The sequence below is a fragment of the Pelobates fuscus genome, chromosome 3 (assembly GCF_036172605.1).
Source record: "Pelobates fuscus isolate aPelFus1 chromosome 3, aPelFus1.pri, whole genome shotgun sequence".
NCBI lineage: Eukaryota > Metazoa > Chordata > Amphibia > Anura > Pelobatidae > Pelobates > Pelobates fuscus.
The window spans coordinates 204,907,064-204,934,449 of record NC_086319.1 but is presented as its reverse complement, the minus strand read 5'-3'; the positions used below and the strand labels follow the sequence as shown (position 1 = coordinate 204,934,449).

The 27,386-nt window shown below is 38.0% G+C and overlaps 1 protein-coding gene across 4 annotated transcripts in view; it reads left to right on the top strand.

The window, feature by feature from the left end:
- Positions 1-27,060, top strand: part of PCDH1 (protocadherin 1) — a 176,108-nt gene extending 149,048 nt beyond the window's left edge. For 2 of the 4 annotated variants that reach the window (XM_063447917.1, XM_063447918.1), the window contains one exon: positions 22,976-27,060. In XM_063447917.1, coding sequence (XP_063303987.1) covers positions 22,976-23,382 — 407 coding nt within the window. In that variant the 3' untranslated portion in view covers positions 23,383-27,060. Of the gene's footprint in view, positions 1-18,434; positions 18,568-22,975 lie in introns of all 4 variants that reach the window. The other 2 variants (XM_063447920.1, XM_063447919.1) reach the window with 2 other exon arrangements.
- The last annotated feature ends 326 nt before the right edge of the window (positions 27,061-27,386 follow it).

Below are 27,386 nucleotides of genomic sequence, written 5' to 3'. Positions count from 1 at the left end.
ACTACAGCCCCTATCCTGGCAGACCCCAGGTAAGTTGTCAAACTGTTCTTTAAACAGTTTGACTACTTACCCTGGGAGGGCACTACTGGCACCATAACCACTACAATTTAATGTAGTGGTTATTGTGCCTGGATTGTTTCTTTAAATAATCTACCAGTGCTACTCCCAAGATTAGGGGTCCAGTATATGACGCAGCGCTGGACATATATACAACCTAGAAAATTGTTTTGACTTTGGGTGCCTTGGAAAAATATTGAAATATTAAGGGCGCCTTGAACATAAAAAGTTTGGGAACCACGGATCTGTACACCAAAACAGCTTCACAAACTTGTTTTCCTGGCACTATCGCTTCCCCTTCTGTCAAGGCCCCCTCCCACGGCACTGAAGAAGTTAATAACCCCTTCAGTGCCGCCCACGCTCCACCCCCGCTCCCTCGGCGCTTGCTCACCTCCGCCCACACTCCTCCCCCGCCGCTGGCGGCTAAGACCTAATGCGCATGCATGGCAATGGCTGCGCGTGCGCATTAGACCTCCCCATAGGAAAACATTATTCAATGCTTTCCTATGGGTATTTCGGAGACGCTTGACGTCCTCATGAAGAGCGTGGGGATGTTGAACGTCATTTAACACACTTTTCGTGCTCTAAGAACACGGAAGCACCATCTAGCGGCTGTCTGAGAAACAGCAACTAGAGGTTGAGTTAGCCCTGTAAACAAAACACTGCGGCACGTTTTGACTAACAGGGCTAAGGGCAGAGGGGCAAGGCACGCAGACTACTCCAATGGGTGCCTACAGTGTCCCTTTAAGCCAACATTGTTTTGGTGCCTATAGTGTCCCTTTAAGTAAAACATCTAACAATGTTTTATACATTAATTGGGAATTTGTGTTCTTATGCAATTTAAATATGGGTATTTACATAATGAATACCTCTTACGTATTTCAAGCCCTCAGAGCATAGACATACAAAATGTGCTTTGCTAGTAGTTAAAGGTCTAAGCAGAACTGTGATTTGTTTTTTCTTTTTCTAAATATGTATAGAATCTTACATCTGTCACTAAAATAAAGAGAAATAATGAAACCTGATGTCCTCTAAATACAATTTTCTGATAGACATGTGACTGTGTGGCATTGATCTGTAAATGATCTGTTATACATCCAGATATGCCATATGTATTACAATAGTGTTTGACAGTAATTGTCTTGCAGTTTCTGTGAAATAGGTTATGAGTTTGTCTGAAGTTCCCTGCTAACCTGCTGTAGACCTGACACTGACCGATCAAGTACAGCAAAGACAGTGGATTTGTGAGTGGCCAACTGGTGCCCAATACCGCTGGGATGTGACTAATCCCCTAATCCTCATCTGTTCAGAATGACTTGATCCTCTTCTGAACTTGCTGCACTGATCTTCATTCCATCTTAAGGCCTCCACTCTTTCCCGTGCCCCTCCTGCTGCAGTCACCCAATCTTGAGAGACTGACTAATCTACCAATTCACTTCTGCAAGGGCTTTAAATCCCATGGTACTAATTCTATGAAAACAAGACTCTAATTCTACAAAAACAAAACACATACTGCATTAAAATGAGATGCATGGCATAAAGAAATTACAAAACAAACAAACAAAAACCTCATAGAGTGAGAGGAAAAAAAACTTTCTGTGTAACTAAAGCACTGAAAGAGTTTACATGTCGTGTTCTTATGTAAACTAGGGAGTGTAGTTATTCTAAATATTACTCTCTTAAAGGACCACTATAGGCACCCAGACCACTTCAGCTTAATGAAGTGGTCTTGGTGCCAGGTCCATCTAGGATTAACCCTTTCTGCTCTAAACATAGCAGTTTCAGAGAAACTGCTATGTTTACCTATGGGTTAATCCAGCCTCTAGTGGCTGTCTAATTGATGCCCGCTAGAAGCGCTTCCGCGCTTCTCACTGTGATTTTCACAGTGAGAAGACGCCTGCATCCATAGGAAAGCATTAAGAATGCTTTCCTATGAGACTGGCTAAATGCGCGCTCGGCTCTTGCCGCGCATGCGCATTCAGCTGATGACGGGGAAAGGAGGCGGAGAGTCCCCACTGCCAAGGGAGCCCGGCGGTGGAGAAAAGGTATGTGTTTAACCCCTTCCTCACACTAGAGCCTGGCGGGAGGGGGACCCTAACGGTCGGGGGGACCTAGAGACCCTATAGTGCCAGGAAAACAAGTATGTTTTCCTGGCACCATAGTGGTCCTTTAACAATTCCAGTGCTGGAAACTATTTTTAAAGGAACACTTTAGCCCTGAAGTGGCTGTTTAAGTAACCGTCCTCCCCAGCTGTGATCATCAATCTTAATGATCTCATCCAATCCAATGCTTTCATATAGGAACACATTGGGAGGCTGTTGTGCATGCGAAGCAAAATGCAATGCTGAGCCAATCGGCATCTCCTCATAGAGATACATGGAATCAATGCACCTCTATAGGTAATGTTCAGGAGATGCTGAACATTAGTGCTGCAGTGAGAGAGAGAGAGAGAGAGAGAGAGAGAGAGAGAGTGTATGTATAATATAAATATATATATATATTATCTCTCTCTCTCTCTCTAATGTTTTTTGCTTTTTTCAATGCAAAATGGGAAACACCGACATGTATTTAATGAATTGGCACTGATGTATATACATCTTGCATGAAGTTAATGCTAAAGCTGTAGAAAAACTTAAGATGAGGAGAGGCATGAAGTTGAGAGCAAACCTGGCTCACAGCCCACAAGTGAATAATTTACATTCAGAATAAAGGGGGGAAAAAGTTGACCGGGATGGGCATAGGCCCAAATCAGTGAGGAAGCTCCTGCAAACAAAGCAGCATGAGTGTCGGTATCTCCTGAAGACTGCAGAGCCTAGACCAAACTTCTCAAACACAGATGCTGGGTATACACAGCTCTTTGGCCCAGTGCTGAGCAAATGGATCCTGTATGTGTCAAAGCCCCTAGTTTTACTGTTGGATCTTTCTGTGGCCCCTTAATTTCAGCCACCGAGACAGATTTGCTCACCAATTATTATTTTAAACACTGTAGTGATAGTAGGAGTACCTGTCTCTGTTTCCCAGTAATGGGGCAAACCCCTATTACAGACTCCAGTGATGGTGCTTGGAGTAACCCTTTATGGATAATAAAATGTGTAACATGAAAGGATATGGAGTTAAGCAACTGTTCATAGTGTTTTATTTACTATTCTTCCTTTGAGATATGAGATTTTGTCACCTAGCAAGCAAAAGTCAGAAATGAAATTGTCCAGTGCAGGCTGTCATATTTACAGGATACATATTCATATCTGAATGTTTAAGCTGGTTTTATGTTTCCTGTTAAATAAATACTTTATGATCACCTTGTCATATTGTCTGCAGCATATTCTCAATTGAGACTAAATAAAGGGCAACGTCTCTGGAATATTTGAGTTAAACACTGAAAATCATAGAAGTTCTGTTAACCTTTTTTTTTCATGGGATGTTCTGGTTTTCATTTACATTTATTAGATTTAGCAAATTAAATCACAGTCCGGTTCATGCAAGGCAAAGTCAGAGCAAACAAGGAGTACTTTCGATACACTGCCAGTAGTACAGAATCGAACTTATAACCATGATTGTCATGGATCTAAGCCGAAAGGGAATCCAGATGCAGGATGATTGTTGATTTCTAATTTTTTTAATTACATGTTTTTACTCCTCTTTTGCCTTTACTAATAATTAAACTGGATTATTACCCAGGCTCCACATAAAACTTTCATGTACAATAGTGACTTCAGTAACAAGTTTCACAAACAAATTGCTCTTTGTAAAGGGGGCAAATAAGGCTCAAATATTAACACACCTACCACAAATGTTTATCACTTAAGATGTCTCATTTTTGTTGTTGTTGAAAACTCTACTCTTCTGTTCTTAAAACAAGAAGACTTTTTTTTTCTTTTGAAGCCTTGGCACATATTTTTTATTTTTTTTCCCTCTCGCCCACACTTGCGCTCTCTCTGGACAGAGATTAAATCCTTCTCTAATTGGTTTGATGTTCTGGCTAACGAGCTTGCTATGTACAGCCAGGAACAGATGGATTAGTGAGTGACAAGTCGGAAGAGGAGGTGGGTAGGGGGGTGGGATGTGTATAAAGAGGTGATATTAAGGTGTTAACCAGCTTTGAGCTGATTCTGTGCCAGAGTTAAGCCTGGTGATCTCTCGCAGTCTGCCAGTTTCACACCCAATTATGTAATGCTCTTCTCCAGCCACGAACATGAAGGGTTCATTGCGTATTGGATTAATACAGGATATTGTGTTGGCGTTAATATATTGAGAAGCTAGTTTAATGAAAGGAGAAGCAGAACTTTGCAAGCCTCTCAGTTCCACTCAGCCACTTATAAGCACTGTACATCTTTACGTAAGTGAATAAAGGAAAGGAAAACACAAGGGGGAAGATTTCTGTTAATACCGGTGTGATTCAATTAGCAACATTTAACGGGAAATGATTAGATGGAATGGCAGAGTAATGCATTTACAGCCAGGGAGGGTGTGCGCGTTGGGGGACTAACAAGGGATAACCTCACATATTGGAGCTCGAGCAGCCGAAAATGGAATTATACCCCCAAGGGCTAGAAGCTTCTAATTGAATAAACTCACAGCAGATAGATACAGCGGCCCAGATACATCCGGACAGGGAATGAGGATATTGAGGACAAGGGCTGGCTATACAGGGAGTGGAGATTCTCTGGTCAGGCAGATCAACATATCAATATCCATATTTTTAATTTTTTTTTATTATTTTTGCATGAACTCCTGCTGTACCGACACACAACTTACATTTATTGCAAATTGTGCATATACATATATAACGGTATATATACGGTAAAATATGTTTAGCAAAACTGTAGTATGAAAAAAGCAGTTGTCAGATCAGTGGCAGAACATTGACAGCAGAATTGAAATATAGTCAGTATGACTATAAACACTGGTAACATTATACGGGGCAAGAGGAGTACAGCTGTGGATTGTCTCCTTTGGAGCAGCAATTCATGAAAGGTAGCAAGCAAAATAGCTCTTTCTTTTCAGATTTTTTTATTTAAAGTTTATCAATTTTAAATAATACATAACATATTTTTAAGAACATGTATAATAAATAATTAAGGGTAAAATAAAACCGCGGGAGGGGTAGAAAGGTACAACTGAAGGGAAATAATACAAACTGAAATAGTGTACAATTATGACCAAATACATTTACATATAGTGTTTTTAAACATTCATTCATATGTGACCGAAAAAGAAAGAAAATAAGGAGATAATCTTATTTAAATTCACATAGTAGATTAAAGGTGTTCATATTATTCATTATCCAGTATGCTTTTTTTTATTCCCTGGGTCCATGTATGCCAGGTATGGCCTAGCTGAGCATATGTGGGAGAGGTTTCTCTACTCTAAAAGATAATTTATATTTTTTGTTGTCTAATATAGCTATAATCTCTTTCATAGGTGGAATGTTATCTGTGTTCCAATATCTTGGCAATACAGATATAGCAGCTATCAAAATGTGGGCAATAACATTTTTTTTTCAGGTTTATTTAGACCTTTTGGAGTAATATTAAATAAACTCCAAACTCTATACTAGACCTCCAGGTAACAGTGGAGGGAAATGGATTGGCCAGGGAAGAGCATCCCAGTATTAATGAACTAATGAAGGTAAAACATTATGTTTTAGACCGCAGCAGGGCCTCCATTCTGGATTACAGTGCTTGTCACTTGGCACCATTATTGCTACCATTTAGCTGGAATACTATAGTAATTTACATTTTAATCTCCCACAATATTTTTAACAGGACAATAGAGGGAAAATACTAAGTGTGCATGACAGCTATTAGATTGCACAGAGGGCTCTAATAACAGCACCTTATCCTATAAAACCTGTCTGTGTCAGGTAAATTATATTTTTGTTCCCATTATAATAAGTGATTATTAAAATGTAATTTGCATTCTCAAATTAACAAGGTATAAACAACTTGTTTGTGAATTTAACAACACCCGTTTTGTGTGCATTAAACCTGTCAATTACGTTAATTCACATACTTATGACCACTTCCCCAATAAACATTTTAAACCTGATTTGTAGCTTAATATGGCTCTCTCCAGTGCTAAGCTGAGTCATACTACATAACTGCCCCTTCTCCCTTTTGAAATGTATTTAACCCATTGTTTACTACGAAACATTTTCTGACCTATGCTCCTAGCCACACCTGGAGGGTCCATGGTACACTCAGCATGAGTAGATTTTTATTCACCAGGGTGGGGCTCACTGGTGGACAGTAGGCATTTTGAGGCCTGATTTAATGTCCTGGTTCTCTAACAAGTGAATTGCAAATGTTTGGCCAAAATCGTTACACTGTAAACACAACTGACTTGAATAATGCTTTTAATTACACTATTTTGACCTAAAATGTGAAAATGTATTTGACTACATGTTATTTTACACTGTAGCGAGTTAGCCTGAAAGTCTCATTGCTGTTGTGTGAGAGACACAGTCTTTGAGGTAACTTTTACACCATTCGCCAGTGCTCTCAATAACATTGAAGATCAGCAATTCATTCACTCTGAGATAATGCAGTTATATTGCAGTATCACACTATGCTGTGCAGGCTAGGGATTATATATAATTTATATACATATAGTTATTATATATGTATTCTAGTAGTCTAATAAGTAGGCTAATGGATGTCTCTGTTATAAACATTTCCGGGGCATGTGGTTTGCATTAATAATCATTCACACTCTGGTACAACATGTTCATTTTTAAGGTGCACATTCCATGTGTAATATAGTCTTCAGGTTGTAAAGTTCAACCCCAATTAGCAGCATATTGAATAGGAATGGAGGCATTCAGCCATCTAATGCTGCTAATACATAACCTAAGAGGCATTTAATAGCATCTCACATTTAGGTTTGAGCAATATAATGAAACATCCCATGTAATATATCCTGTCTTAGTTAGTACTTTACACCTGAAACCATGTTGGAGGAAAGCCAAGTTTATTTTAGCAACACCAACATAATAAACTGGTGCCTTTAACCCTTCATGTTATTTAGGGGTTTGATGCCTTGCTCAATCTTTTAACTTTAAACCAGCATTGTCACCTTCTGCAGTCTCTGCATATTTTATTTCTCCAAGCAGGACAAACTTTCTCCATGACGCCGAAACGCTGGCTTTATTGCCAGCATGGTGCCGTCTGAACTCTGTTCCTATACTGCCTAGCCAGCGCAAGCTGTGACGGCTAGGATGTTACCATAGCAACCTCAAGCACATGCGCTGTGGTTGCTGTGGGTGGGAGAGCATGTGGAAAGGTCTCTTATGCTCTCCCGGTCAATCAATTCTTTGACATAGTCAAATAACTGATTGACAAGTGGGAGAAAACCTTTTTTTAAATATGATTATCTCATAATCTGTACATTTGCTAGCAACACTGCCAGCACAATATATATGTAAAATTACCTTCTCTTTCCGAATGGCATGACTGGCTTGGTCTCCTTTAAGTAAAATATGAATCCATTGTTGCAGCATTCATGCGGTTGACATGTGGCTGTATAAACTAGGTTTGTCACTAAACTCTTGCCAGGGGCGGATCCAGAGCTCAATTTCAGGAAGGACACAGCTAGATTATTTTATGGGAGAAAATTAAATATTTTAAACCATACAATTTATTGTGGAGTTTGAAAACACATTGCAGATTTCTGTGGACCTCTTTATGTACTGCACATTACTATGGAGCTCTATGTTATACTTCATATTACACAACTCTAACATACCCAAACCAATTATCTCCTTTGTCATCATCTTCAGTTATACCCCTATATCAGTTATACCCCTATATTCCATTTGATTTAAAATCCCTCATTCTTTGTGGAATATACCCTTTCCCCCTACATTTATATCCCAACATTAATGTGCCCATTACCCTTCCTTCTCCAATTTACATCCCCACAGAACCTCCTTCCCAATAACAGTCCCCCTCTACTACCAATTAAACCCTTTTTCAAAACAGATCTTCACATTGCCCTGCAATTAACCTCTTTCCACACTGGACATACGTATTGCCCTGCAATTAACCCCTTGCTTTCTTACACTAAATATATACATTATATTGCTATTAACCCCTTTTTTTCTTACCCTAGAAATCTATATGACATTGCTATTAACTCCTTACATTCTTACACTAGATATCCATATTGCCCTGATGCTTACCATCTCATTGCTTACTCATAACCCCTTAGTTCCCTGCCATAATCACCTTCCTTAGAATCTTTCCCAAATTAGATCTCTACAAAACCATAATTTACATGCCTGTAAATATTTTCCTACACACACACTCTCATACAGATCTGTTCACAGATCCATCATTACAGTCACACATACAGTCATACTCACATGCACCCATCTCAGTAGAAATCTGCCTGCTGCTGGGTTGCAGTTTCTGTAAACTGATACAAGGGGGTAGTGGTCGCGTCACACAAAAAAAAATAAAAAAAAAATTGTGTGTAGTAATTAAAGGACAGAACTTTCTGATCTGCCATCTTTGTAATTTACAAAGACCATCTAGTTTAGTTGTGTGTGTATGTGTATGTATATATATATATATATATATATATATATATAATTATTATTTTGAGAGCACATTTTAGTTTTACTTTAATGTTTATCTTTTCCCTACTTTAGTGTTTATCTTTTCCCTACAAATTTAAAAAAAAAAAAATCTTTACGCATTAGAAAGGAGTCTTCATTGGACTTTCTGTCTTGCCTGTAATTGCTTTGAGCTTCTAGGGATCCCATCAGTGTTGGGCATCTCACGGCTGGAGCTGTTTGGTGGATGGGTTAATGATGGTGAATTTCCCAGGCCACTGTGCTAACAGCACGCATATGCTCTGCATCTCATCTTATTGAGGCCTAGTAATTACACATTCAGAGCTTCCTTCAATCTCTCCACAAAGTCTCCAGAGTAGTACCGAAAGCTTTTTTTTTTCACTTCTTATTCTCTGCGTCCGTTTCTCTGTAAGCCGTACTGTTCTCCAGCTTCGTCTTGTATCATAATTTAATTTTTAATATTCTTCCCATTGCTGGTTTATGTTTTTTTTTTCTTTCATCCTGTTTATGCCCGTCTCGATGAAAGACATGTTGACACTAGATTAAAGACATATCTAATCCATCTTTTTAGTTTTTGTTTTTATACCTCCCGTTCAGTTTAACAATAACTTTGTTCTTTCTTTTTATTATTTAATTTTCTCCTGAAAGTCTTTTTTTATTTTTATTTTTTGCTTTTTTTGTATGAAATTGTTGTATTTGGTCTCTTCTGCTCCATTGTTATTAAAGTTGAATCAGTCTTATACAGATGACATCCTACAAATGAAAGAATACATTTGAAACTCTTTTCTCTCTCTCAGCAAACACAACTCAAAAAGTTCTAATACTCTTTGCATTTCCAAACTCTCCCAAAAAAAGATATCCTGCATATTTGAAAATATAAAAAATATTACATGTTAAAGAGCGTATGGAGTGCTCTCATTATTATCCTATGATATGGGATCATAAAACATGGTTTTGGACCCAAAATTCCAAAGGAACTTTTTCTTCATTAAATAAGCAAGACTTGGTAGGTTTATTTGGCAGCTACGTGTATTAAAACCCAAATAAGTAATATATCCAGAAGAAACATAAGTATATAATTAAAAGCGAAAATAATAATAAAAAAAACGTTATTGAGGGCTCATTATAACCACAAATAATTAACCTTTTCTTGCAACTGGCTTTTATGTTAGTGAAGGATTTGGGATTCTTTATTTTTTTTTTCAAGTTTCTCTTTTTTCCTCTTTTTCTCAATTATTTGTTACTTGGTCAGACTGTTTTATTGCCTTTCTCTGTGCCTCCATTTTTCCATACAGTGAAAGTAAAGGGTCTGAGTGTTGGATTTTCTCCAGTATGTGAGTCAGCGCTCCCCAGTATCTGGCTCAGGATCAAGCCGATTGGCTTGTTCGGAGAGCTACACTAGAATAGATGCTTAGCCTTTAGATTAATGACAAGAAAATCAATAGCTTCTCCTGGCAGCCAGGTTGACGGCTGTTATGGCAGATTCTGATGGCCTTGTAAGTTACCCCATGCTCAGGAACTGTTAATGTGCATTGATAGCAAGCGGCCCAGCAGCTGAACTCTGCCAATAACTTGCTCTCCATTTTTTGATGCCAGGGCACCGTAGCTGCCAGAGAAACATGTGAACCCTACAGGCCTGTCTGCTATCTAATACCCCCCAGAGAGTGGCATCTGATGATGTTTACAGCACTGCCTCATGGAAATATTAATGCTTCTAATATAACATGTTTTTGTGTTTTATGGGATAATACATTTAACAATAATAAAATAATAAATGTATACATACACACTATATAGTGTGTGTGTGTCATCGTTGTAAGTATAATATAACATGGAATCCAAACATAACGTAAATTAATGTATGTGTCTATATATACACATTGTGTGTGTGTGTATAAATCCGCAATTTATTACTGTATACCTTGTCAGCAGAGCTAGTGTGGAACTTGTTTTCTTTAAATCTTAAGAAGCTTGTTTTGTTCGATAATACAATTCATGGATCATGCCGCAGTGTAATGTTAGCTATCTCTCCCATGTCTCAATGTTCCTGTCCCTTTTATCATTTTGCCCTCCAGTCTCAATAAGCTTTCTCCTCAACCTGTGTTGCCTTCATTTGTAATACAGAAGATAGCAATCTCTTTGACACTCCTGTTACGTGTATAACTCTGTAGAAGTCCAATCTGTTACACCTCTCTTGGCTGTTTATGAACACAAATGGCCACTACATTGTTAAATTGACAGCTGGGATAGCTACAGTGGACAATATGTATGCCAAAGCTTTTTATTTTAAAATCTTCCCCAATCTGCAGAATTCCAAATCACTATGCTACCTGGCAAAACTTGAGTTTAGAAGGTTACATTGTAATGTTTGTGAACCTGTTTTTGTTGTTTTGACAATGAACTTGTGTAAATAGCTACTAATATAGAATGCCACATTTGAAACCATTTTTGTATACAGCATATTGAGATACTGTATAAGTAAGTGAATCAAGAATACAGCGCTCCATAAAAGACACAAGGATTAGTTAGCAAAACCTGGAATTCGACAAATTGGCATTAAAAACAAACAAACAAACAACAAACTGATTTGGAGATTTATTTCTGATCTGCATATCTTGACCTAACATTTGCAGTTCCCCTATTAGTTCTTCACAATTTGCACACCTGCCAACAATCGCAAGCCTGACAGTTGGAGGTGTTCAGAGAGTGACCAGCAGGTGGGTGTGTCTGTAATGCAATTTGATTCACAGATTAAGTGCATTCTTGTAAAAGGGGCATGTCATCCATTGTGACACGCTGCCCAAATTATGCACAGTATAGGCAGTCTGTCACAGAACTCCAGAGGCAACTCTGCTCAGGTGGTACACAGATTGCTTGAATATAATCTAAAATGTTAACGTTTCAGTTCCTCATAGGAACTTTCTTCAGGGCAAAATATATATAGATAATAAAAAAAAATTCTGACTCAACCAGCTTAAATAAAAGAATGTACTTGCCTATGTATAGCCCCAGCTGACAGAGTGGATAATTTATTTAACCCTGCTCACACCAGAACTGCAGGTACCTTTGCCACCTTTATTGGAAAAAAAATACCGGACATTCTAATTTGCATAATTATATATGTGTGACATCATAGGGATGACATAGATAAAAGATCGAGAAATTTGGAAGTAGAAAATTCCTAAATTTACAAATAAACTACTTACAATGTTTGTACTTTGTCTGACTGTGTGTATAGCATTGTAAATGTGAGGCAGTATGTGTATGTACTGTCTATATGAGTGTGTGTGTCGTTGTCTAAATGTGTATAACAATGTGATCATACTGTTGCCCGAGCGTGTGTCATTGTCTGGATACTTTGAATGTGTGTCTACAATGTCTGTGTATGTTATTGTGTGTGTATATAGTATATAGCAATGTGTGTACATACCATTTATAACAGAGATGGATATTCTACAGAGACTGCTGTATACATACATGCTTCCGAATATACATATATACACACACAGACTGCTGAGTACACACACACAGAGATTGCTGAGTACACACACACACAGAGACTGCTACACACACACACACAGAGACTGCTACATACACACAGAGACTGCTACATACACACACACACACACACAGACTGCTACATACACACAGAGACTGCTGTGTGCACCCACACAGACTGCTGAATACATACACACACACACACACAGACTGGTGAATACACATACACATAGACTGCTGAATACATACACAAAGACTACTTAGTACACACAGACTGCTGAACACACACACAGACTGCTGAACACATACACACAGACTGCAGAACACACACACCGCTGCAACACACACAGACTGCTGAACACACACACCGCTGCAACACACACACACACAGACTGCTGAACACACACACAGACTGCTGCAACACACACACACACAGACTGCTGCAACACACACACACACAGACTGCTGCAACACACACACACACAAAGACTGCTGAACACACACACACAGAATGCTGCACACACACACACCGCTGCAACACACACGCACACAGACTGCTACACACACACACACACACACACAGATTGCTGAGTACACACACACAAGTAACTGCTCTGAAGACACAGCTCCTGCTGCTCACATCTCCTTGACCTGCAACTCCTGCTTCTCCTATGCGGACTCAGTGGAGAGTGCACAGACAAGCTGCGACATCCCGATCTATGAACTGCTGAACACACACAGACTGCTGAACACACACACACACACAGACTGCTGAACACACACACACACACACAGAATGCTGCACACACACACACACACAGACTGCTATACACACACACACACACACAGAGATTGCTGAGTACACACACACAAGTAACTGCTCTGAAGACACAGCTCCTGCTGCAATGCTTCCATCTCCTTGACCTGCAGCTCCTGCTTCTCCCATGCAGACTCAGTGGAGAGTGCACGGACAAGCTGCGACATCCCGATCTCAGCCCTCTCCACACAGCATAGCACCAACGAGTTTTCCTAGCAAGGCCTGAGAGCACTGCATACCCTGGTGGCCGGTACCGATATTGCAGCACATTTTCTTCAAAGAAAAATACCGGCAATTTTTGCAATACTGGCACCGGCCACAGTGTATCAAATACCGGCCAGGTGGCAACCCTAAGTCTTCAGTGCATTCCATGCTGCCCTAACACTGTTAAAGCCTATTATTTTTAGGAAGGCATGGAACATCCTAACATCATTAAGATATTCATTTATAAAGAGTCATTTTTATTATTTTTTTTATCTTAGTTACTCTCTGTTTTCTAAGCAGCAACTTCCACAGTGGCTTGTGATTTCCTGTGCAATGCTTTCCACCATGCAGCTAATCACAGACCACTGGAGAGGTGCTGCTGCAAAGCTCCAGGCTTTGAGGAGAACAAGCACAAGCAGTCGTGTCCCCTCCCCCCCCCCCCCCCCCAGCTGTTTAAAGGGTTAGTTGAATTAGTCTAATATGTTTGCACTTTTGTGCCAAGGGTTAGTTAAACCCCCAGTAAACAAAAGCTAGGCAGCCCTGAACTCTGCCCAAAGCTGCTTAAGGTTAGTTCTGTGCAAACATTACGTCTGTCGTCAGACTTAATGAGATTATTATTTTACAGGGTTATGCAATTTGGCTTACTGAGCACATTTTATAGTCTAGCTAGATTTGCGTTCAAGATTATTGCTTGGATATAGGTATCAAAGTCTTTATTTTTATAAACCTGTGACGGGGTGCTGTAGTGACCATGTTTGAAGAATGGATTCTAGTTTTTCTCACTCCATTAGCTCACAGTAAAGAAAAACAAACTACTGCACAACAAGCCAGGCCAGGTTTGTTGTGTTTTTTTTATTTTCTTTTAATAAATCATAATAAATAAGTATAATAGTGGTAGTTTATTTCAAAATGCTACCACTCTAATGCTATCTATCTATCTATCACAGTGTATCAATAAAAATATTATTTGGCGAGTCCAATAATCCCAAGAATAAATATATATATATATATATATATATATAGACTGTAGAACATAGAATGACATCATTCAAATGATGAAATGGCTCTTGTTAATTAATAAAAAAACAAAAGTTATTGTGCATTCCATCAGGATGATTCCAAAATATATTGGTCAGCCTCAGTTGCCTTACTTTTTAAGAGAGTGCATTGATGTGGACCTGCAGCTCATCACACTGCTCTGCAAATGCCTCTAAAGCTGAACACTTGAATCTTCTGCACCAGCTCCCCAGTGACTATGCAATGCACGTGCAACTTCATGGAAAATATAATGCCTGTTACTTTTTCCTCTGCAACCCTGTTATTTCAGCCAGTATAATTGTGTGGGGTCTCCGAAATCCCTGTGCTGGAATCAGTAAGCATATAATTATACTGAAGCAGGAAGCCGTTGGGAATGAATTGTGATCTTTCTTTCAGAAGGTACCTCATCCATTCCCCAAACCTGAGAAATGTTAAATATTATTTATATATGCATGTATATGTGTAGTATGCATATAGCATGCATGATTCCATCCATGTGACCTTAATTAGAATATAGTAACTGCATTTTTACAGTGCACAAAAAAAGCATCTGTAATCATTATTTAAGTGCTTTGAATAGTTACAAATAAATTATTTCATACATGCACTCATATGAGGAATGATCATTTTGCTGAGACTGATTTCAAAGGGAGGGGCACTTGGTGTCATATTCATTCCTGCATTTCCATAGCAAATGAATCTTGTTTTAAATGTTCTACATATTGTTAATTCCACTTCCTTGTACATACATCTTTTATATAGGTAGCCTGGAGATTTAACCCCTTAAGGACCAAACTTCTGGAATAAAAGGGAATCACGACATGTCACACATGTCATGTGTCCTTAAGGGGTTAAATGAACACTATTGAATCAATGCATCTCTGTGAGGAAAGTTCAGTGTCTCCATGCAGAGGGTGGAGACACTGAATGTCTGCCACAGGAAGCACATATAGCAGCCATCTAAGGAGTGGCCATGGAGGTGTCCCTAGGCTGTAATGTAAACACTGCCTCTTCTCAGAAAAGACTGTGTCTACTGTAAAAAGCATGCAGGGACTGACTATACTCACCTTAACAACTACAATAAGCTGTAGTTGTTCTGCTGATTATAGTGTCCCTTTAAAATACACCTGGTCTTCCTAGTGGATTTCCACATGCTTTAGGGTAGCCAAGAACATATTGCAAAGACTTTAGTGCTGAAAACCGTGGCAAAATTGTTGTGCAAAAATGTGTTAAATATAATTTATTTTAATGGTGCATAACTTTCCATCTTTGTAAAATAGTTAAAGGGACACTATGATTACTGCAGATTAATGTAGTTGTTCTGGTGAGTATGGTCAGTCCCTGCAGGCTTTGCAATGTAAACACTGCCTTTTTAGAGAAAGTACAGTGTTTACATTACAGTTTTGGGACACCTCCTGTGACCACTCCTCAGATGGTTACTAGAGGTGTTTTCCTGGGTCAATACTGCACTCTGTGCAGCACTGACATTCAGTGTCTTTACCGTCTGCATGGAGGCGCTGAACTTTCCCCATAGAGTTGCATTGATTCAATGCATCTCTATGAGAAGATGCTGATTGGCCAGGGTGGCATTTGGCTCTGACCTGTCCCATCTTCTTGGCTGGGATTATCAGACTTGACCATTTTCTATGGGAAAGCATTGTGATTGGCTACTTCTGATAATGGCAGACACATAGGGAGATTAGGGGCAAAGCCAGAACTAGCAGACTGGAATAAAGGTAAGATTTTACTATATTTAGGGAGGCAAGAGGAGGCTGGAGGTCAAAATGGTGTTTAACACTATAGGGTCAGGAATACATGTTTGTGTTCCTGATCCTATAGTCTTCCGTTAATGATTATATTTTATGAGCCTGGATCCATCTGGGAAAGTCAATAATTTGTAGTCTAGGACAGTTTTGCCATTACAAGAATTGGAATACATCAATAACATCTGTTCATCCAACCAGATACTTTCTTATAAGGTCGTAGTGATTCATATTGGCATTGTGATCAATCTGCTAAATGTGTAAACATACCAACTTGTACTTGTATATAGTTAATATATGGTATTGCATTGGGATATGGGAGGGGGGAGGGGGGGAGGCAAATCTAGTTCTCCCTCAATACCTTCCATGCTACTGAGCTCAGGCATTATGGGATCTCTCATTCAGCATTCTGATAGTGCAACCTTAAAGCAAATGTTAATCTGTAGAACTGCTGGTGATTTTACAAACACTATATGGTCTACTTTTAATTTCCAAGGTAGTGTTGTGACTGTGTGGCCTAAGCATTGATTAAGTCTTGTGCACATTTATAGGCAGCTTTGATTAGAATGGTAGTATGGCAACACTAACAGGGTTATTCACAAAAGTGAGAATTCAAATTGAATTTCACATTAAAGGTCAAGTTAGTTGAACTTGAAAAAGTCTATAAATCAGCTATGCTTTTTTTTCATCTACTCTGGCCTTAAACTTGAAATTCACTCTGAATTCACCCTGAATTCTCACATTAATGAATGGCTCTTTATGAGATCTATTTCATGCTAAATTTAGTATGTCTGGACCTATGCTATGGAAATCTAGGGAAACTGGATATTAGAATATCTTGCCTTGTATTCCAAAATAAACCACTAATTTTACAAAAACATGGTTGCTTAGCATGTCTTCATTCTTACGTAAAATGTTTGTAATATTTCAATACATTCATATTTGGTCTTCATGGAAGAGATTATGTGTGTACTATGCCTTGACCTTACGTAAACTCGTTCATGACAATTATGACATGAGCAAATGTGCCTGCAAACTATGATTTAAATGTAACATTTTATAAAATCTTTAATTCCTTAAAATTATAATTATATCTTCAGTACCTATGAATTTTACAAACTAACACCACCTATATCTTTCATAAAGAGATAAATAATTCACTGATCAATAATATGGAAATCACAATAAATATTGTAGTGCATATTTTACTATGCAGATAGGATCAAAGGGAACTAATGGCCGTGATAAAAGAGAGGTTCAGGTTATTATACTGAACAAATATTTATTTATTTTTGAGTGGGGGGGAACTTAAATATTAAACCTAAAAGTTTTTAAAAATATTTTCAGATTTATCATGATTTATTTAAAAAACATTTTTTTTTTTTAAATAACGATCTGAATTTTGAGTACAGCAATATTTGTTGACTTTGTTATGTTTCAAATTTATATATATATATATATATATATATATATATATATATATATATATATATATATAACCTTTTCTCTGGTAAGTATTTTGTTATAGAAATATACAATTATGGCTTTCAAAATGTAACCCTTTATAACACTTTTTGCAACAAAAATGCTATGTTTTAATGCATGAACAGACATGCATAGGCTATTTATTTATTATTATTTTTTTATGGGGATAGGGGGGCTCACAAATACTGTGCCATGAATCTGGAGTTCTTTTTTTAAAACAGATGTGAAGCTGTTCATGTCCAACAAAACCATTGTTAAATGGTTATTTCTAGAAATTTCAGTGGCTCATTTATATCGTCAGAACACGTTTTATCCACGTTTTATCCATGTTTTATCCAGGTCGGTTTTAGGTAGGGATACTTATTTAATCTCTACATTGTGCTAGTAAAACATATACTTACATTAAGCTTTTTCAGACTCCACCAAGACTGCCACTACAGTGGATGACAAGCAGTCTGATGGCAAAAACAAATAAAATAAAATCAACTTATATATTTATATCCAGATTTCCAAAGATTCCAGAACGTGTTCTATATTGCATAAAAATGACAATATATCTTTTGATACATTTAGAACAGGGTAGATAAATAGGTATACTTCAGATTCATGGCACAAAGGTTCTTGCGTAAAAAATATCACAAAAGTTTACAATTTTTTAACGACTTGCTCTGTTGCAAGCAGAACTTTTGCAAATAAATACGGCACCATTTCGGATAATGGGTCCGTAAATATCTCTTCAGTGTTTATCTGATAGAGCCAAGCTAAAAAAAAAAAAAAGTTGTGAGAAAAGTAGAGACGCTTCTGGAAAGCTACCAATCTGCAGAGTATTTTTACAGCCATTAGTTCTCTTTTCTCCTCCATGGGGCTACTCTTGTAAGCAATGTTCGAGTGCAAGCTCTGTGTACTCATGCATACTATGTTACCTCTCTCCCTGTCTCACTGGCCGTCCTCTCTCTCTTTATCTTTCTCTTTTTCTCATACATGTGCACTGCCACAGGGAAGAGCGGTGAACATTTCGATAGTCCGCTAGCCCGGGATGTGCCAAGATTAGGCTGCGGTCTGCCTCATTATAAGGTTCTAAAGTCCGCAGGGCAGGCGACTCTGCAACCCGCGATGTAGAAAGCATTCCGGTAAATGACCTCCTGTTCCTCTTTTGCTCACCTTCCATTTCTAGTGAGGACAGGGGTGCATCTATTGTGTTAAAAAGTGTGTTAAATTCAGGGAGGTCTGTAAACCACGTGTACATTGGGTTCCTAGTACATAGTGAGTTAGAGATTGAATATGGTCATAGCCCTAGTCTTTCCTCAACTCATCTGGAGCAGAGGTTCTAAACCCAAAACCTCAGACCACCTATTGCTTACTCATTATTTCTATTCAGGTGGAAATGTTATTAGAGCCTGGTGATCATGGAGGAGCATTGTTTAGAACCTCAGCTCTAGACTAACAATTTATCCAAGTATAAATACAAAATATATAATGTTTTTGACTGCAGCTTACATTGTTGTTTTTATTTATTTTTTGCTTCTTTTTTATTTTATTTTTTTTACTATTTTACAACACACTTAAATACAGTGCTTAGAAGGCTGACTGGATTGGATGTAATAAAGTATTGGTTGACTGTATGGAGTCCTGTGAGTGAGACTCACCATATTTGAACTTACATCTATAGCTGATTTGAGGTGAAAAAAACTAAAACTGATTCCTTTACAATTTCATTTATTTTATTGTCTGTGTTTTCCCACTTACACTGGGTTCTCCATGGACTTAATTAGGCACGCCTTTCAACGTCATGGACTATTTTTGGGATGTGAATCATGCTTGAAGAATCATATTGTTTGAAAGAGACACCATAAAGTTTATGATTAGATTGCTTGCTAAAGCTGGGTTGTCCAATTCTGTCCTTCCTGCTGCTGTACAAATAGGCACAAAAGTCTAAGAATTTGGAAAAAAAATGTAGTCCAAAATCATCAGAAGAACAACAGTTGAATGTATCCTATTCCTGCTCTGTAGGGCTGACGTCTACGTTTTCATGTATTCCAACTAGGATTACCTCAGTCACCAGCTCATCCTGAGTGAATATTATCTGTGAACTATTTTTTTTTTGTAGTTACTTATAAATAGTACCTTTTAGTATTCCTGTCGTGAATAAGTTTAATCTTTCTTCCCAACATGCAGTGTAGACCATAATGTCTTATTATTTTGCCCTCTAACCTTCCTAAATACCAGTACAAACATTAACTAATCACAGCAAACAGTGTGACATGAAGCTGGTGATGAGATTTTTTACATCCTGTCTGTGTAATAGCACACTTCCCAACAATGGGAGATATAGAAGCAAGAGTCATAGATTACGAATATTTCTCTCTTGTCCCCAGATGGGTGCAGCAGAGAGTTCTTAACTCCTCCCATCAAAAATGAGAGAATGGATTTTCTCTCTCTATTTCTATACCATGACTAAGGCAGCTTGTGTTGGTGAAGGTAATTTAGGAATGACCCAAAACATTGAGTGGGCACGAACACTGCTTATCCAACTGATCTAACCAGATTTGCTACATATACACTATATACCCTCATGTTCAGGGTTTACAACGTTTTAAATTAAAACATAGAGCCAGTGGACTGTTTTTAATGCCCCCCTACCACGGGTTTTAGGAGAGTACACCAGGCCACAGCTTACCGAAAAAATGTTTATGCATGACATACATTCAGTAAAAATTTATACAAACTAAGAAATTGCAATATCTAAAATAACAAATGTACTCTTTAAATTTCTGCGTTTGGTGCAAACACCTAAAACTTGTCTTGAGATTTGCCCACATCAGGAAGTGAATCAAGTAAAACTGTGTTTATGTAATACTATAGTAAGATTCATTTTTCTGTTTGCAATATTGCCTCAAAAGAATCAATTTTGTTTATCACTGCATGTTTGTGTGTATGGGTGCAGATTAGGTTTGTGTGTATGGGTGCATATTATGTTTGTGTGTGTGTGTGTGTGTGTGTGTATGTGTATATGTAAATGTTTGTATATGTATGTATGTATGTATGTATATATATATATATATATATATACATACACACATAGAAAGAGAGAGAGATTTATATCCCTCTAGAATAAACACAATTGATACCCAATCTAGCATTCAAACAAATGTTTTTGTTTTTTAATATCATACCATCTCAACAGATAGTATTTCATTATAAGCTACATAAATGCAGATGAGCCTGTGGAGCAGGCTGTGGAAAGAGGAGGGCCTGTAGGGTGGAGAGATGGGAATCTTAATAGCTCAGGGGAAGGCAAGCACCAGCTGTCAAACAGACAAAGGCAAATACATAGTGAACCTAAAGGATCCCCAGATCGGCAGCATTATTGTTCAGCAAGAATAGTAATTAAATGTTTTGTTTTGACACTTTGATGGTACATCAGGGTCCTCTGTCTGAATCTTGCGAGCTTTTTGCATACAGTTACATCAAACTGCAGTTATTTCATCCTGTTGCATCACAACAATAGTATTTTTCTCCTTATTTGTCTCTTCTCTGAAATTCACACCATTGAACAAAGCACTAAAATCCATCTGCAACTTGTGTTAACTTTTTTTTTTCATGTGATGCTCTGTTTAATATACATTTTAAAAGAAAATATTCTGCAAATAACGCTACAATACAGTTTAATCCAGGCACAGCCAGGGCACATTTAAATAAAGAAGAGAAATAGGAGCATTTTCATTTATTCTCTTCTCTGAAAGGTTTCTCTGTGCTGTCAGCCCAGATGGCGAATATAGATGTGTGGCGTTCCGTATTTATTTCTTACAAAAATATGTATTTATTAACTATAGACATTAACATAAGTAAAAGCATGCCAGGTGACAGTAATACTGATTGATAGCACCATGATGTTATGTGGACAAGACAATGACAATGTGCTAGTATCATCCATGGTGACTATATACCTTGCTTTACTATAAACACACAGGCAAGAAATGACTTGAGCTTCTTTTGCACTGAATGCTAGTAACTATCAATGTGCTGATATGCGATCTTGCAATGGTGTTTCCTTTCATTAACCATCTACATGCTACGATTAATGGGTTGTGTTTTAAAGGCTAGGCAAAACTGCACTCTTACATATATCATTTTGTCCTTAATACTTCTCAGTTGGGTTAGTTTGCATTTGACCTGGCCACGAAGATCGCTTGACAGATTTCGATTTCCTCTGTAGAATTGTAGCTGACCAGCTTATTCAAAGAGAGACCTCCGAAGACATATTTAAATAAGACAACTGTGATTATGGAATATTGTGAACTCTAAACATCTGGGTCCACCATGTATAATATAGCAATCCTTTATTTACTTATAAATAGCAGCATGTGCGACTTTATGGTATTGACTTTCAGCATATTCTGGGATTGATAGGAATATGGATAAGGAAGTGTAAAACTTCAATAAAACTTCAGTTACAAAAAATTGTTTTCTTAAAGTTTTTTCGGTTCCACGGAAGTATCAACACAAAAATATATGTAAGAGTTACATATGTGTACGTTGTCACAAAAGGAGATAGTATTTTAAAGCAGCTCTGTCACCCCTTTTTGCTTTGCTCTGCTCCACTTCTCTTCCTCATTCCTACTCTATTCTTCTTTTTCTCTTAAAATACACCAGTAAATGGACTACTTAGCATTATGTATTTTTACTCCACTCGACACAATTGGCGATGCTACCTTTTTATCAAGTTTTGCCACTTCCACCAGCTATCGCTAGCGCATCGCAAGGCAATATCTTTGGAGGCTCTTGCAGTATCCTTTGTAAATCTCAATATTGTATTCTCACACGCTCCTGGCATGTAAAGCTCAAGGAGTTGAAGAGGATCCAATGATACGGATTGCTGCTGTGAGGGACAGTCCAGATTTAGATAAGTAACCTTCAGCCCGCGGCCACCTGACACCAAGCAGCGAAGTCTCCATTGAGAGTGTTGGCAAACTATGCGTAGACCCCAGAAGTGACAGAACTGCTTTAAACAAGGAACAAAATCAAGTCCCAATAAATGAAAAGGGAAAACATAGCATTTATTAAACCAACATTCCACAAAATTGCATGTGTTAGATGCAGTAACAAAGATTGGAGCTCCATAAATGATAAAATCAAACTACTGTTATTTAAAGGGGAACGACAATTTTCAGATTAATCTCATCTTCTGTTTTGTCTAAGTTAAACTACATGGAAAGGCCTTGCTCATATCCTGCTATCTTTCAAATATACACTCACATCATTTTCCTAAAGCAATAGATCAGGCAAAAGGGCAATTCTTCTGTTGACACTTTTTTTCTTTTAGTTTAGTTTTCTTTTGTTTAGTTTTTGCATTTGCTCTACTTATTATATTTCACTCAGGCAATTGTTGTTGTTTTTTTTTTAATTAGTGTATTTCATCTAAATAATCAAATTTGATGTAAAGTCTGTTCTTAAATACTATACATCATACAAAATGGAAAATGATTTACCAACTAACAAGCTTTAATGTTTTCTTACTTGCTTTTTTTTTGTGTGCAGATCTCAGACCACTGCCTGATGTAGCCATGACAGGAAATTGCACGCGGGAGTGCACAGAATATGGACACTCTGATACTTGCTGGATGCCCGGCCAGCCATCCCCCAACCGCAGGCCCAAGAATGCCCTCAAGCTCTCCACTTTTGTGCCTTACCAAGACAAGGGGAGTCAAGAGCAAATTGGTAATGGGAACCCAAGAATTCCAGAGGACCGCGTCGGAGGAAACAACAATAGCACCACCAAAATGGCTAACATCCAGCTGTTACCGACTTACAGTGCCTTTTCAAGTAACAGCCATGAGTCATGTACGGACTCCCCCATGGAGGAAATTCCACTAACCCAAACCGCTGACTTCCAGCATGCCACAACTCCTTCCTCTCAATCTGCCAAGAGGGAGATATACCTGTGAGATTTATTTAAAAAAATAAATTTTTGTTTTTGGCATGGATTGAACTTAAAGAAGCATATAGAGTGATTTTGGGATTCACTGATTTTAATCAGGAACCTAATCCAGGCCAACCTTTAAATAGGAAAGAGAGAAAAGACAAAATTATGCTTTATGATCCTCCATGCAACCCTTTTGGGCTCAAGCCAACAGTACGTTATTGTTTTATTTTTAATTATTCCTAATGTAAATTTCCAAATTCACCCTCACCATAGACTATCCATTGTCATAAAGGTCAGATCTGGATTTTTGAATGGGGAAGCACATTTTTTAAAAGAGTAGTTTTTATAAAAGGGAATATGTGCATTGTGTTTCTCTACTTACGGAAGAGAAACGTGGCGTGAAGGAGGACTTAATAAGCCATCATGGTTTGGTATTTGATATCCTGATAGAGGGAGGTGTTGCTTTTTTGTTTGTGTCATCTTTTCTGGTACAGAAAGTAAATGTGTTCATGGATGGGAATTCCTGTCTATTCATAATGGTTTAGGCGCAATTGAAAGCTTTTGATTTGCTAGTTTATACATTGTCTCCATTGTTTAGAATGTTTTTTTTTGTTTCCTCCTAAACCATTTGTTAGTGCAATTGTCTACAATCTGCACATAGCGTGTTAAAGCTTCCTCCATTTGGAGGAAAATGGTTCTGCTACGATAAGGATGACAGGCCATAATTTATACAGTTATCAACAATCTTTCAGCAAAATCAAATCTAAAAATTTATAGTCTGGCACAATAGCTGCCTTGTGAGAAAATAAAAATACATCTGACCCCAGATTCCCTTAAGAAAAATGGTACTGAATCCCTCCTAGTTTATGTCTTGTTTAACAAATTGTGTCTAGAAACAATATATCGATTGATCTCAGCACTGACTGTGATCTTATACATTCGAACATTAGGTTTTTATAAACCACAAGAAATGGCATGCATAGTCAAAATGGGACTGTAAATTTGTGTGGTTTCCTTAGAATTTACATGTTTTTTAAGATATTTTGGGGTCAGATGGCCAGCATCATCAGCAATGTTTTATATTGACAAAGGAGTTCAAAGCTAGCCTTGTCTTGAAGGGTTGTCCATCTCTGCACTTGGAGCCAGCTAATTTTTAGAATGCCTTTTTGGTTGAAATGATTCTTATTTCAAAGTACTTTGATTACTAGCATGCAGTAAACCAACTGAAGGACTGCTCAGTCATGAGCCAAACCCAACAGAGGATGCACAAACTGTAGAGGACACTCCCTCAGGTTGGAGATCATGATACGGACCATTTACTACTTCTTAAAGGGCCTATTAATTCTGTGAGACCTGTAAGGAAAAGTGGTGGCAGCTTGTGTCGCCAGTTTTAGAGCTAGATTGAAGAAGGGGTCAGGAGGAGAAGTGGGGAAAATATACCAAAGGTGCCATCTAAGTATGGATGATGGAAAGGGACAGCCAGATGGGGACCAAAATGTATTCTATCTGCATATCCAACTCATCCATAACAGGGTAAGCTTCAAGTTTGACTGGCCTTTTCATGTAGACTTCTGTAAATACAATCCCTTTTGAATGATGATCAAGTCTGCCTGATTTCAGCTTTTAGTGTTGCGTGAAATATTTTGTTTATTTATTGTAATCTCCTTTTAAAAAAAAAAAATGTTGAAGCTCTGCAAAGTGTTCCAGAGCAGTCGGTCACTTTGAACAGCTTTTGGTTATGAAAGCATGGAGACATGTTTTATATGGCAGCCTTGATTTCTGCCCTTGTTGAAGTGAGAAAGTACAACATGGTACAACATGGTTCTTTCAAGTACATTACACTTATATTTGCACATAACCTGGGAGTCTTCTGATAGGAGTCTGGAGTAGTACTGTTCACAGTTCATTCCAAGGACCAGCAATGCACTGATAAAGTGGAGGTCCAACAAAGAATTGATTGTAGAAACATATTCAATATTTATTCTCTTGACAATAAATTGTGTTGAATAGAAATGCAGATTATGCAAAATGTAAGTACAATTGCCCACATTTGTGAAAAAAACCTGTTACAGATCTTTTCCAAGTAAGCTTTGGCCTTAAATTCTGCAAATTTGTTTTTTGTAATCCATCACAATTTATAGATTGGTAATATACCTCGTTGTTTCTAAATGTACCTTTGCCAGAGTACTAATATACCTTTTACACTTTATGTGGAATGAGTAGAGGAGGTAGAAACACTTTGCAGTTCAGCCTGCTGAAACGTTTAAGAGCACAGATCACACTATGGGTTTTCATCTATTGAAACACGTCACTCACTAACCCAAACTTGTCATGTGGTTCCATAATCTATCAACCGTGTTCTTTAACATGATTTTGTTTGGTCAGATGAACAAGCAGATAAAACAGTCTGTGTAGATGTCACTAATGTAATACTGCAGGGATATTTCAAAGAACTGCCCTGGAGGTGGTACTTCATATACACAAATACTAGTGGAGGAAACTTCATGTACACTCCCACTGTTAAACCTTCCATCACTATAGTTGTTTGCGTCATAAATATTGGAAGAAAACGTCACACCTTTTAAAAAGGCCCTCACAATTATTAATGTAAACTGGCTGCAACTATCCAATATGCATTTCTTATCCTGTTCTACACAGTATTTTCTTCACTTGCGGTTTGTACAGGCTTTCCCAATTTAAAAATTAGAATGTTATTCTAAGAAATAGCCCCTTAAGGATACATGACAGAAATATTCCGTCATGATTCCCTTTTATTTCAGAAGTTGTGCCCGTAAGGGGATGGTTTACCATTTGTTTAAATTCAAAGTTGTACATTCAATTTCTAACCTATTACAAAATACTACTGGTATTGTCATCTGTATTTTGGGATAAATAAAACTAATTCAATATCATACCTTGATTTAAAAAATAAGTAGAAAACTGCGTTCGGTAACCCATTAAAAAAATAAAATAAAAATGTTTCACTATTGGACATTACTAGAAAGTTGTCATATGTATTTATGTTGATGCAGAGAACTGCTACTTTAATCTAGTGGGTCAGGAAGTGTAGCAGCATAAAGAACTTTCCCCAGTCCGCAGTGTGTTTGCTGATAGGTTGAAAGTACATATGAACACTCTCCCAAATCAATCTCTGTTGTGGCTCTGTTCACATACAAGCAGCGTTCTACACCAGCAACACAGAAGACTGTTGTAGCAGGGTTTTAGCTGGTAATAATATGTCATGTTTATCAAACACCATACAAAGAATGGACTTAAATCAACATAGCTCTTTATTGCAGCTTTGAGTTTGAGACTTTTTATCGAAGTATAATTCCACCTATTAATTCATTGGGCACAATGCTGTCACAGCAATGCCAATTGGTTTCTACTTAGCCTTGAAGTGCTTTTACCAAGGACAACATGGTTGAATTTAAATATTTATGATGTAATTCATATATTTATATGGCGTTAAAATAAACTATCACCTTGTAGAAAATATCCGTTTTCCTGGCACTGCTGGACCCTGCAGTGCCCCTCTCCCTCCCACCCCCCATCCCATGTTGCTGAAGGGGTCAGGCTCTTGGTGCTGGGTCAGGCTCCGCCCACGCTCCTCCCCTGCCGACGTCGGAAACCTGCCGCACGCGCGTAAGACCTCCACATAGGAAAGCATTATTCAATGCTTTCCTATGAGGATTCCGGCGACGCTGGAGGTCCTCATGCATAGCGTCAGGACATCCAAAATCGTTTAAAACGCTTTTCATGTTCTAAGAACATGGAAGTCCCTCTAGTGGCTGTCTGATAGACAGCCACTAGAAGAGGACTTAACCCTGCAAGGTAATTATTGCAGTTTATAAAAACTGCAATAATTCCACTTGTAGGGTTAAGGCTGGTGGTGAGTTGGCACCCAGACCACAACAATGGGGAGAAGTGGTCTGTGTGCCTAGAGTGTCCCTTTAAGATCCACTCTGTAAATTAAAGTTACGACACTCCAGTTATTTGACACAATATTTTTAGGTTGGTTGTTTA